This window comes from Siphateles boraxobius, unplaced genomic scaffold, assembly GCF_051911475.1.
Source record: "Siphateles boraxobius isolate OS27281-9 unplaced genomic scaffold, OSU_SipBor_1 26, whole genome shotgun sequence".
Lineage (NCBI taxonomy): Eukaryota > Metazoa > Chordata > Actinopteri > Cypriniformes > Leuciscidae > Siphateles > Siphateles boraxobius.
The window spans coordinates 110826-124096 of NW_027508876.1; the positions used below are offsets into that span (position 1 = coordinate 110826).

Below are 13271 nucleotides of genomic sequence, written 5' to 3' on the forward strand. Positions count from 1 at the left end.
TATTTTTGTATATATAATTTTTTTTAGTGGTCACGGTAACAATTTTCCTTATTGTCTACCTGTTTCTCTGGCCCTGTCCCAAATCGCACCCTAAACACTCACGGTCTTCCTATGGTTTGGTTAGACATCTTTATTAATCCCCTTGAAGGGAAACTCATTTTCCTCCATTACACTTCACAAACAATTAAACATTACAGCACAATCAATCCATACAATAATTACACAGCTTCGTTAAAGCAGGAATAAAAGACCTTATAAATCGCTCAATAAACCACTGAAGCATCACTAATCTCTCACTAAATTAACTTTTCCTATGAGTCCACACTCATGTGACATAATGTCACTTTAGAGTCTGCTGCAAATCTCGCTTCAGTGCGGGCTCAGGAAAAGTGTGTATCGAGGGTGCGTAAAGACCGCTAAGGGGGCACAGTTCTGAAACCTACAATAACAAATGGGACACTCTACAATCTCCTGAACCACACGATCAAGCGCATGTTGTGGCCGTTATAGGTCCGTTATAGCTAAGTGCATATGAAGTGTGCCATTTGGGACAGGGCATGTGTTGTAATTAAAGGGATAGTTCACCCAAAAATGAAAATTAGTCCATGATTTACTCACCCCTAAGTCATCCTAGCTGTATATGACATTCTTCTTTTAGACGAATGCAATGGGAGTTATATTAAATGTCCTGGCTCTTCCAAGCTTTATAATGGGAGTGAATGGGTTTTTGATTTTGGAAGTCCATCAAAGCACATCTATCCCTGATTGAAGTCCTCCAGGGGTTAATAAAGGCCTTCTGAAGCGATGCGTTCGTGCAAGAAAAATATTCATATTTAAAACTTTATCGACTAAAATAACTAGCTTCCGACAGACGGCCATATGCATCGATTTATGGCGAAAGAGTAAAACTTGACGCACGACATGACGCGGTTGCCCAGCGCTGTGTTTGAACCGCGAGAGGCGTCACCTACATCATACATTACATCATCAAGTGTTACTCTTTTGGCGTGAGTCGACTTGAGTATGGCCATCTGCTGGAAGGTTAATTTTAGTCGATAGAGTTTTAAATATGAATATTTTTCTTACACGAATGCATCGATTCAGAAGGCCTTTATTAACCCCCAGAGCAGTTTCGAGCATTTTAATCAGGGATGGATGCGCTTTGATGGACATCCAAAAACAAAAACCCATTCACTCCCATTATAAAGCTTGGAAGAGCCATTGTATTCGTATGAAAGAAGAATGTCATACACCTAGGATGGCTTCAGGGTGAGTAAATCATGGGCTAATTTTAATTTTTGGGTGAACTATCCCTTTATGGGCTATTTTCATGGTGTAGTTATAGCATCTTCCAGAAGGGGTTAACTACTGAAGCCAAACCTTGGTGTGGATGCAACATGCAAAATTCCTGGAAACAGTACCTGTGTCTGAATATGCTTGATCTCCTACTTTACAGTAAACATTACATAAGCATCTAATTAACTGTATTACTATTTATAAAATATTTGGGTACTACTTCCACAGCGATTCTGAAGTGCACATCCATTGGACACTTCACTATCCCGTGAGGTCGTGAATGAATTTTGGATGTACTTCTTTCTGGAAAAATGGGTTGAGAAAAATGCATAGGCCTTTATAAGCTTAACAAGCCCAGTAAAATTCTGAACTGAAGAACACAAAATTATGCATTAAATGGGCAACAACACTGCCTGGTCGTTTTTGGGAAGGTAAAAAAAAAATCCTGCCACACCTTTTCATTAATATATCTTTATTGCTTGAATAGTTTTGATACAGAACAGCTTACATTTCTGATTCTGAAGCACCCATTCAAAGAACAAGAGTAGTGTACCAAAAATGTTCTGGTGATTCTGGTTCCATTCAAGTCCAGTAGAATTATTTTTGGGGATGTAGCAGCGACACGAAACTCCCTTTTACATCGGTCAACACGTCAAACAGTGACAGGTCTCCATTCTTCCAAAGAGACAGGGAGGATTAAAACAAGAAAAGAAAAACGGGAAAAAGTGAACATTTCTTGTAGAAAACCTAAGAGTGGAATGTGGATTTGATAACTCCACCCTGTTGATTTGAATTCACAGTCAAGTGCTAAAAAAGTAGTGATTGACGATTTAATATATTCAGAAATCATAGGTGAAGAACAAAATTTAGCAAGGAAATTGACGATTTGAGAAAGCCTTTTGTACGAACCCTGAGAGTGAGACAGAGCGAGGCGGCAGGTGGGGCAAAAAGAGAGAAAAAAACCAAACTGTATAAATCAACAACATAAAAGGTTATCATGCAAAACTACCCTACAGATTCACCCATAGCAGAATAACAGTAAATTTCACAGTTTTACACTTAAAAGAATATATCAATGAAAACAACTTGTATCTCTCTGTCAAACTGAAATAATCATCATCATAATAATATATAATAAAGATAACAGAAACAGACCACACATTCTAAAAAATAAAAATGCATACAAAGGTCTACATAAAGCTTTCAGATCAAAAGTGATTTTTATCATCAAGAACCCAGATCAAAGCTGGGATGCTAAGTATTGAATTTGAATCATTTTTTTTATGCAGCATAATTGTGTTAATACATGGCTTCTCCATATTTACTTCTTCACCTGCACTGGGTCATAATAAATACATTAAAAACAGTCTGTGAGCATTCTTACCAGAAAACCAACCACTTCCACGCACAACCAACACTAAACACACTCACATAAACCCAGGAAAAGGCATCGGGAGAAGCAGACGTCCCGGAATACACAGATTGAGAAAGCGATTGCAATTGCATTCAAGTTCATCCAATACTACAAGTCTCCTGCCTGAGCAGAGATGAGATCTTCACCACTAGGGGGCGCACACAACATTCTCTCTCCATTGCCACAATCGGTTCAATACTCCTTTTCACTCATTTGCCTCCTTATATCATCCTGCAGGTCAACAGTCATTCGTTTGTTAGACGGTTGCTCCAGGAAATCAGAAGACCTATATTTGAAGATGCTTACCAGTCCATGCGATTTCAAACAGTCTTCATGCCCTTTGAGGTTTGCTTTGTTTGTGTCTGAGGTTATTTTACAACATGAGTTCATAAAACTGAGAGGTCAAAGAGATCCAACACTACAAAAGAACTGTGATAGACATGGGGTCCTCCTAGTTGAGGCACATCCCGACAGGAGTCAGCAGGGCGACAGGGTTCAAGTACATCATGAATTTTAGTTGATGAGCCCGGCAGAAAGTGAGACACCTGCCTAAAGCTCAGAAGAAAGAGTAAGGCTGTTTTAAGTGATGTTTTTGGAAGACGGGTCACCCTGGAAACAGGAACACATTTCATAATTTTTGTGAAGTACATCAGATTTATAACTCATGGGCTTCCTGTAATTCCTTATTGTTTTTTGTTGTTTTTGTTTGTGTGTGTTCTTAAGTAGCTGAGATAGGGCTTGAGGGACAGTAATTCATGAGCCCTTAAGTTAAAAACATGCCTTCCCTCATTAAAAACCACCCCATTGTGCCAAAAAACACAACACTAATGCTAAGGACATCTGACACAATCAGCACAGCTGGACATTCATCACCTATTTTTGGGCAAACATTGCCCATATACTTTACGTCATAGCTGTTCAACACCTTTCCAAGTATGACCCTCAGATCTTTCCTGGGCTGTTTCCCCCCAAAAAATCTCTACGTGATACAGCTCCCAGAACAACAGAGCTCATTATTGTGATAAAACAATTACTCTGGAAGCCTTTGTCATTAAAGGATTTACACCAAATGGGAAACTACTGGCAAATAAAGGGAGGACAAACAGCCACGAAGAAGCCCTGTGGTGAACAAGTCGTCTTTGCGTATTCCAGTTATGCACTTGGGTGCGAGCCTCTCAGTAGAAATATCTCCATTGTTAGTCTCAGCCTTCGCTGAATAGGCTATAAGCCTGCTTTTCATAAGACAGTTTTCACTGTCGCTGAACTGTACAAAACGATATGCAAGTTTGTTCATATATTGCTTATTGTAGTTCTCTCAGGATTCAAAAACAAAAAAAACACAAAAAAATCACAACGATCATTGTAAAATACTATAAAAATCAACTTTAGATCATGATAAATGCTGATAAAGATGTAGCAAAAAAAAGTAGAAAGGCACTTTGAAACAGTCATCGCTTTTTTTCGCTGCAATGTACTTTTGTTATATGGCACTGCTTCTTGTTGCAGCACAGTTTCACAACGTAAAGATAAACCAAGAAAGAGTCGCTCTTCACTTCACCCCAAGCAGTGGCGGTTCGGAGGTGGGCAAAATGTGCTCAGTAGTGGGATTGGTGTGGATCTCCAGTAAACCTTGGATGAATCCCTCCGACGGCTCTACGTCAGATGCGTTCGATGAATCTGATGCTTGTTCCTCTGCTGAAGGTTCTTTGGGTGTTTCTGGTCCAGTCTCAGAAGTTAGTTTAAACTCTTCCGTTTCCACAGCGGGTACACAGTCCTCTTTATCCATTGAGGTTGGTTCCCCCTTAACAGTGTCTGTTATTTCACTTTCATTCTCAGAGGGTGGATTGGTGCTGGTTGGTGTGCACTCGCCTTCGCTAGCCGAACGCCCACTGAAGCCCTCCTCGTCGGGTCCACCTGCGGCCCCACAAGTCGAACCATCACTATCCACTCCACGTAGTTTCTGGTGGATACGCTGATGTCGGACCAAACTGTGCTTGAGGGTGAAGGTGCGCTCACATGTCTGACACTTGTAAGGCCTCTCGCCTAGTAGAAACAAGACATTAAAAACATTGAGCTTTTAATAAGAAACATTGGTAACACTTTATTTTACAGTGTCTTTGTTACATATGTTACATGTACTTACCATAGTAATAACAGTAAATTATGCATAATTGCATGCAACTAACCCTCAATCAAATCCTAATCCTACCCTAACCCTATAGTAAGTACAGGTAATTAAATACCCAGTACTTAAATAAAGTACCTTAAAATAAAGTGTAACTGAAACATTTAGTTATCAAACAAGAGCTGGCAGTTCTTATGAATGATTTACCAATCTAAGTATGTTTTCAGTTTTGTCTTTACCTGTGTGAGAGCGCATGTGCCTGGTGAGATCCTGAAGGCTCCAGAAACGTTTGTTACATATATTGCACACCTTTTTCCTCTTGTCTGGCTTGCTGCCAAGTTCTTCACTTTCTCCCTCGGCACTCTTTGGTTCAATTGTAGCTCCCTCTTCATCACTCCTCTCCTCCTTATCTTCTTCCGATCCACTTTCTACCACACTGCCCGTTCCCTCATTCTCAGATGTGCCCTTCTTTAAGCTCTCCACCTCTTCATCTGTAACCTCCTTATTTTCACAAGGCACAATTGGATCAGCCGATTTTGTAAGGCTTTGTGCAGGTCCGTTAGATGAGTCTAATGCTTCATCCTGCTGATGAACTTTCTCATGTCTGGTCAGGGTGGCAGCGTAGCGGAAACTCTTCTTGCAACTTTTGCAGGTGAATTTGGACTCATCCTGAGGTGTTTTATCAGACATGTCACCATCTGCTGCAGGGGAGGACTGTGGCAGGTCTTTAGAGACAAACGTCAAGTCAAGGGTCTTATTGCTATGGGAATCACCATCCTCTTTTTCTGAGTCACTGTTCTTCAATGACTCGAGGGCTGTTGGGTCATCCTCCTCTTTGTGAGGAATAGGCTCTACCACAGCCGCTTCTGTCGGCTTAGCTGGTGAGGGTTTTTCAGCATCCATTGCTTCAGGCTTCTCAGGGTCTGATCTTGTGAGATCCATTGCCTCACTCACAGGAAGCTCCGTCTCAGATGTGCTCTCTAAAATATAAATGGACACATTACACATCAGGTAATAAAGTACAGTTTTAACCTCAATGGTTAATCAACAGTTAAAAAGATACCACTGTCTATAAGCCTTTTAAAGTTTGTATATTATTTTTCATACCTGCACTCTCTTGTGAGCCTTCCTCTGCATCTTTAGACTTGGGTCTTCCACCATTGCGCCTGAGCACTCGGTTGGAAACGCCATGCTTGCGTAAAAGATGTCGCTCACAGTTGGACTTGGTCGAGAAGAAGGCATCACATTGGGGACAAGGATATGGCTTCTGACCTGTATAAGAAATTCAAAATAAAAGCAAGAAAATAAATTACACGTATTATGAGGGGTAACATAGAAGTTGTACATTAACTCTGTACACCCTTGTAGTGCTGTAGTCTGTAAAAAATGTACATAAGAGTCACCTGTGTGTGTTAACATGTGGCGCTGAAGCGAACTAGCCCAAGGGAAAACTCTGGGACAAAAAGGGCAAGTCATCTTTTGCACAGAATTTGAGTATGCATTCTTCTTCCCTTTTGACTGATGGGGTGGAATAGTCTGCCGGGCTGGTAAGTGTTTCTCATCTTTCACCTCTTTCTCGTCACTAGCACCTGGCTGCTGCCTGTCTTTTCTTGCCAACTCAATTGTGTTGGGCTGAAGATAGGCACTGAACTTGTTGGCATCAGTGTTCGCCAACATCCTCTCAACACTTGCAAACTCCCCACTAGACTCCAAATCAATACTCGGGTCTGTGGCATTTATCACAGTTTTCTCTTTCGCTATGCTTCTAGAAGCCCTTTTCCTGGATCTCTTCTTGGGGCTCTCTACAGAGAGCTCCTCTATCAAGATATCTGTTGACTCCTGCTTGCCCTGTGTATCAGAATCAGCCTGAATGCTATTAGTGTTGTCCCGTTTTAGAAGGTCAGGGGCACCAGAAACAGAGGAAATGATCTGAGCAATTGATGCAAGTGGTGGAAGCTCCTTCACACCAGCAGAGGAAGGTTTAGGGAGCAGGGGCTTTAGACGCAAAGGTCTTCCTGCAGAATTAGTGCTACCAGTAAGGGAGGTCAAGGCTACGGGGACCTGGTAGCATCCAAGCGGTTGGGACTTCTCATCAATGGACTTATCAGTCTGAAGAGCCTGTGCAAGGATGCTAATGGTTGAATATTCATTCTTAATCTCTCTTGGCAATACAGCCTCGATGTCTTGTTTAAGCTTTTTCAGAGGATTCTTAGGAATAGAGAGGTCCATTGGTTCCATGGTAGAGTCATAGGAGACAGGCTCAATTTTGATCCCAGGTGATCCACTCACACTTCCAACACTGCTGCCCCCACGACTTTTGTTAGAGAAGTCCAGAGGTTGATCCATATCCACGCCGTAGAAGTTGAGGTCTTCAATCTTGATAGGCTGCACCACAGTGCTAGGAGAAATCCCATTGAGAGGAGATGGGTTTGGGCTATTTTGGGTTGAGGCAGCTAGAAGAGTGATTATGTGCTCTTCAATATCATGCTCTTGGACCTCTGGATGTTGTTTGAGAAGGTGATGGATACAGTTACGCTTGGCAAGGAAGGCTGCTCCACAACGCTTGCACTCAAATGGCTTTCGCTGGCAGCCATTATGTGTTCGCAAGTGAATCTGCAGGGCCCGGAAGGTCTTTAGGTCCTCACCACAGAAGCGGCATGTAGTTTCACTAGTCCCAGCCTGCTCCAGTACATCTGCTGTGGACGTGGACGAGGTAACATACTTGATGTTTTTCTCAATCTCCCTGCGATTGTTTTTCATGTGCTTTTTGCGAAGATGGCGCTCACAGTTAGCCTTGACAGTAAATGGGTAATGACAGAGCCGGCAGACATAGGGCCGCTCACCACTGTGTGTTCTCAAATGTCGGATCAATGTAGCCTTGTCTGGAGCAACATAGTCGCAGATATTGCATTGGTGGGGTAGGATGCCCAAATGATATCGCATGTGTGCCTGTAGCACACCAGAGAACGCAAAGACCTGGTCACAAAATCGACAGGGGTATGTGCCTTTTTGAGTTCCTCCCTTCTTTACAGTGGTCTCATCTAACTTGCCATTCTCCTGCTTGATATGTCTTTCATCCATGTCCATTGGGGTATGGGCATCTCCCATGCAGTCTGCCTCCATTTGTATCCTCTCTGCAGAAGCCTGGTTGTTGGCAGAAGAGGGAGAGGAAGATGAGGAGAGATCCCTTGCTGTCTTGAGAGGATGGCTGGCAGGGGGTGGGAGGCTAGGGCTGATGCAGCCCAGTGAAGCTTGCTGGGTGTTTAATAGGGGTGGTGGAGTTGAAGTTACCATACTGGTTCTGGGAGCCACCAAGGGCTTTGGCTTGAGAGGAGGCATCTGCTTGTAGCCCGACTGAACAGCACTACAAGGTGCCTTGGATAAGGGTGGGAGAGAGATTTGGTTAGGAGCCGCTGAAGCTATTTTGAGTATTTGCTGTATATCAGCAAGTTCCATGCCGGATTCACCACAAACAGGCTTCACCACCATACCACCATCTGGCTGCACCAGAAAACCTGTCTGGAAAGGCTGAAGGGACAGCAGTTTGAGAGCTTCTTGATGGGACAGTCCATGAAGAGTCGCTGGGTCTACAAGAGATAGGTTAACCCCACCAACAAGGCCAGCCTCTTGAGGTATGGTGGACTGATTCGGATCTACATGGATAACCCGGATGCTATCTAGCTTGGCCTGCTGGATATCCTCTTCTGAGGGGGCAGGCTTGATCTGAGAGATGTGCTGCATGCCCAGGGAGTCCATGAAGCTACTTTTCTCAGGAGTGGGAAGCTCATCTTTCATAATTAAGGGTGAAGTGGTCTCTTGGGTGCCACTTGAAGTCTCATGTGAGTCTTTGTGCAAGTCCAGAGCTGAGCTAAGAGGGAATGCCTTATCACATGTGTCGCATACAAAACGATGGAATTTGCCAGTACATCGGCGGAGGTTTGTTTCACACCAAATCTGTGGGTCAAAATAAAACTGAAACTTAACAAAACTTGCATATTACAGCCAAGACAAATAACTTTTACAAACTGTGCAGATTAACCATGGAAAAGTTGACAATGGCTTTTACCTGGGCAATACGAGGGAACTTCTGGCATGAAAAGTCAATGAAAGCCAGATCATTAAAGCCAAGAGGGATGGAGGGGTTATTCTGAATAAAGGGTCGTCCATTGGGGTCTTTGGGTAGTTGCTTATGGGTAGCTGCATTGTGGCGGAGCAAACTTCGGTGTGTCCGGAATGAAATGCAGCATAAATCACATCTAGGAATAAGAATGCTTATGTAAGGTGTTGATTTCAAAGATACACCACACACATTGTTTGTATCTATTTGTAGTTGATCTGCATGTTGTATATGCATAAATTCATACTCAATGACACACTGACATTATTATTAATATTATTATTATTTATCATTGCCCAAATCCTTATAGAAATACAGTGCCCAATCTACAGTGTGCTGTGGAAATGCATCCTAGAATAATCCAAAATATATCTGGGATTTCCTTGGTGAATTTTTCAAGTCAATAGTAATCACACCCTAGCCTACAATGGCTCTAGTTCAGTGTTTATTGGGTGCTGCAAAAGACAGCTGGTTAATGTCTGTGCACTGGTCTTGTCACATGTCCTACCCCTGATCATGGTGATGACGTGTCCATAGGGACTATAAGCAGCTTTTATCCTAGCAGACATACACAATGCAATGCAAGGCAGAGCATAGCAGCACATCCACCTGAGAAGCATAATGAGCTAAAGTGCTAACAGGTTAAAGATTACTGCTTGTGAATGCTTTAATATATTTGGTCAGAGTTGCATGAGAAAATCATGTAAATCAAAATGGAGAAGCAAAATTTAGCTGTCCTCTTACAAAGAGTTCAAGCACTGTTACATATAATTACACTAAACCATCTCCTGTCCAGGATGCTGTTGTTTCTATTGGCTATTTTGCAATGGCTTCAAACGTGGCTCATCCAATCAGATTTCAGAGTTGGTTCTATTCATTTTATTATAGCATGCATGTATGGGAGTGTCTGCCTTACTTGGAAAGGCTGTTTGGGTGAGACAGATAACATGTCTGTATCTTTAAAAGCATCCTTGTGTCTGTTTGTACGTGTAAGTGTGGTTATTTAGCTGATTTTAGAACTCTTCAGAGTGGAACCCAATTCACAGCAGTCTTGATCCTCTTAACTAGCACTCTTAGCTCTTGTGATTACACAGGATTAGTGCTAAATTTGCAGCACTTCCATACAACAATAACTCTTTTCTGAAACTCAGACAGGCCCTGCCAACTTCCTTTACCCAGAGCAATCCCATACAGCTATCCATTAACTAGAGGAGCTAGCCATCGGTTGGGTGATTTTAGAGGGATAGTCTACAGACTGATGTCTCCAAGGATACAGATACCACCTCACACATGCATGCACACACACGTCACTACAGACTACAGAGATGTCCTGCAGAATGCATCTTGCTAAAGTCTCCTCCTGTGTCTCATTAAACCCCCCTCTTAGGCCTCTCACGAGTGGGAGGGGGACACGTCGACAGGATTACACTCATGTAGGTATGATCATTCTCCGCCAATTACATTTCAGCATAACATTTCAATAAGCAAAACAAATTTAGCTTATTATCCAAACTCTGACACTCAGAAGGCCAAACCTGTAAAACAAGATTTCTATCTGAACCAAACAAATGTTTTTTTTTAACATGTAGCTCAATATAAAAGGAAAATCCCACTGAAAAAGAAATCCCTTGCTTATATAGTTACTCCTCCCTCTGTAGTCGGATGTGTTAAATTATGACTGTACCAGCACAAAGCATGCCACCATATCTCCCAGCAACTGCAGGGATCCAGCCTACAGCCTCCGCTACTGGCGTCTCCCTGCAATACAACTCTCACCTCGAACAAAAGGGACAACATTCCTGTCTGAGCTTAATGGACAGCTATAATATACTGAACAGAAAGAACCGAGTGTAGGAAGGCCCAGAACAGCTCCATTGTCAAACTCTAAACATTGCTTTGTTATCAAGCCTGAAATAAATTCATGCCTCTTCACAACAATACATTTACTATACTGATGCATGTGTTTGTACCTCAGTGTAGTGTCAGGATGGGTCTCCATGTGGGTGTCAAAGTCATTTCTGCATGAGAGGTTCTTGAAGCAGATAGGACAGGCCAAGACTTCCTCCTGTGCTTTGTTCAAACTCTGCTCATCTGCCCCACTATCCTCCAGGACCTGCAGCACACAGGTCACTGTCAGCTATTTGTAGGTTATTTTGGGAGCACTGTCCTGGGGTGCAGGTAGCACTGGGTAAGATGGTACATCCACACTTACCTTTTTGCTGGATGGCTCCTCTGTCTTCTCTGGGTCTTCATCTGGGTTTAGTTTGCGTTTGGCTGCAGAGGGACGTCGTCGCTTCAGTGGAGACAGAGTCGGACTGTTGGGGATGGAGCTGGCAGAGTCCTTCTCGTGGATCTTCATGTGTCTGAAAACAGATAAAAGGGTCCTTTAAAACTGCATGTTGTGTGTTAAGAAACCAGCTGTCAGATTTAGCGGTCATCACAAATGAATCTGATCTCTGAAAAATGCTTGGGCATTTGTGGAACAAATGCTTCGGAAGTAGTTGCATCTTGAGTACATTTCCAGCTGCCTCCCACTAGTTTGATGGATGACTAATTAATGAATAATATTCTAGAGATTTAGAGTAGAGGAACCCTTGTTCATCCCATTGGGAGCCAACAGAAATGACTGTAATGGGAGGATGCTAATGGGCTGGAAACTCCTGCAATTATCCCGCAGACTCTATATGTGCATATATAGAGTCCAAGATGACGGGTTGAGATCAGCGGAAGAGAGCGGTAATGTTGCATGGAGAAGGCCATGAGTTGTTCATCTATTTTTCAGAGAGATCCTGAGAAAACCAGTGAGGATACATAGGAGGCCCAAAGAAATCAGGATGCCTGACTTAAGTAATAGCTTCAAGCCCACTGTTGGCTAAAATATCACATAAACTATTAATTTAGTCTTTCACTGAACTCACACAGAGACAAAAAGATTTATTGTACAATCAAAGGTTCAATTTATAATGAAACATGTCTGCTCCATCAAAAGTTTATATATGTACATAAAAAAGTTTATCAATTGAAAGTACTTTGGAAGTGTACATGCATATGCAAGGGTAAAAAAGGTCAGACATCCCATGGTCTTGCAGGTCTCAGTTTTCACTCAGTTTTTGCAGTCAGTGGTTTATTAATAGCAAGCAGCATGTTGGACACTCGTGTGAGGATCTGACAGGCTGTTATATCTCTCTGCTCTGGACTCTGACCTTGCCTTTGACCAATCACAGAAAACCAACACTGCCAAGTCAGCAAACCATGATTGGATGGAAATCACCACCACTGTAACCTACACAGGATGACAACTTATCCACTGAAAAATACTAATTAGTTGAATATTGCTAGTTTATAGTAACATGACTGAATCTGAGTCATGCAGAACAGTTTCAATTAAATTGTAATGAGTAATGTGGTGGTAACGTTTTTTTCAAATTGCACTAGACTGAAGTTTCCTGTCCTTGAATGAAGGATGTCAATATGGACATTTCATGTGCAGGCTGGCTAATCTGTAAAGGATCATAAAACTTGTTGATGCATAAACAGGTTCATTCCATCCAATCCAATCATTCCATGGTGTTCCCGCAGAGCACAGACAGAGGGCACTGTGGTGTCAGAAAGTTACCTCTTTTCCAAGCAATGTCAAAGCAAGGGCACCCCTTTAAACCGATGGCTGTTCAGTGGAGTAGCTAAGACTGAAGGAGTTAAAGCAAATAAAAGCAGCCAATCAGAACGCACTTTGACTCTCTTCTGTGAAGTTGTGACTTTTTTCCATGGCAACAGTGACTCCCTCCTTCTCCTCCCAGCCTCGACCCCCCCAACACCAACCATGTGATGCTTTGGCACAAGATGGCTGATTCCTTGCCAACTACATGGACAACTTCCTCGGTCATACATGAGGCCTCATAACTATCAGTTAACTTATTTCAGCATTGAAAAAAACACTTTCTCACACTGCTCAAATATTTTTCAGTTGTTTATGATTACAAGAAGAGCAACAACAACATAAAAAACGGGGGGGGGGGGGGGGGGGGGCTATGAAAGAAGTGAATTTAGCCAAATATTCTAACATGCATTATGTAATTCATAAATCACAATTAAACTTTGGCATGTAACTTGTCCAGCACTGTTTGTGCTAAAGATATAAGTGATGGTAAGTTTTGCTTGTAAGATTACAACAATGGGCAAAAAAAATTTAGTTAGAAAGTAACCACCCAGAACACCCAAGCAACTACCCAACTACACAATAGCAGCATAGCCGCAATTTTATTTTGCATAGGCAAACAATGTTTACATTTTCTTCATACTCCTCAAAATTAAAACAGATT

General features: G+C 42.3%; 1 protein-coding gene across 3 annotated transcripts in view; it reads right to left on the reverse strand.

The window, feature by feature from the left end:
- Nucleotides 1–1751: 1751 nt before the first annotated feature.
- Nucleotides 1752–13271, reverse strand: part of rreb1a (ras responsive element binding protein 1a) — a 53813-nt gene continuing 42293 nt past the window's right edge. For all 3 annotated transcript variants that reach the window (XM_077244090.1, XM_077244089.1, XM_077244088.1), the window contains 7 exons: nucleotides 11165–11315; nucleotides 10923–11065; nucleotides 8902–9091; nucleotides 6239–8789; nucleotides 5943–6107; nucleotides 5075–5815; nucleotides 1752–4753 (listed from right to left, as the gene is read on the reverse strand). In XM_077244090.1, the coding sequence (XP_077100205.1) occupies nucleotides 4260–4753; nucleotides 5075–5815; nucleotides 5943–6107; nucleotides 6239–8789; nucleotides 8902–9091; nucleotides 10923–11065; nucleotides 11165–11315 (4435 nt within the window). In that variant the 3' untranslated portion in view covers nucleotides 1752–4259. The remainder of the gene's footprint in view (nucleotides 4754–5074; nucleotides 5816–5942; nucleotides 6108–6238; nucleotides 8790–8901; nucleotides 9092–10922; nucleotides 11066–11164; nucleotides 11316–13271) is intronic.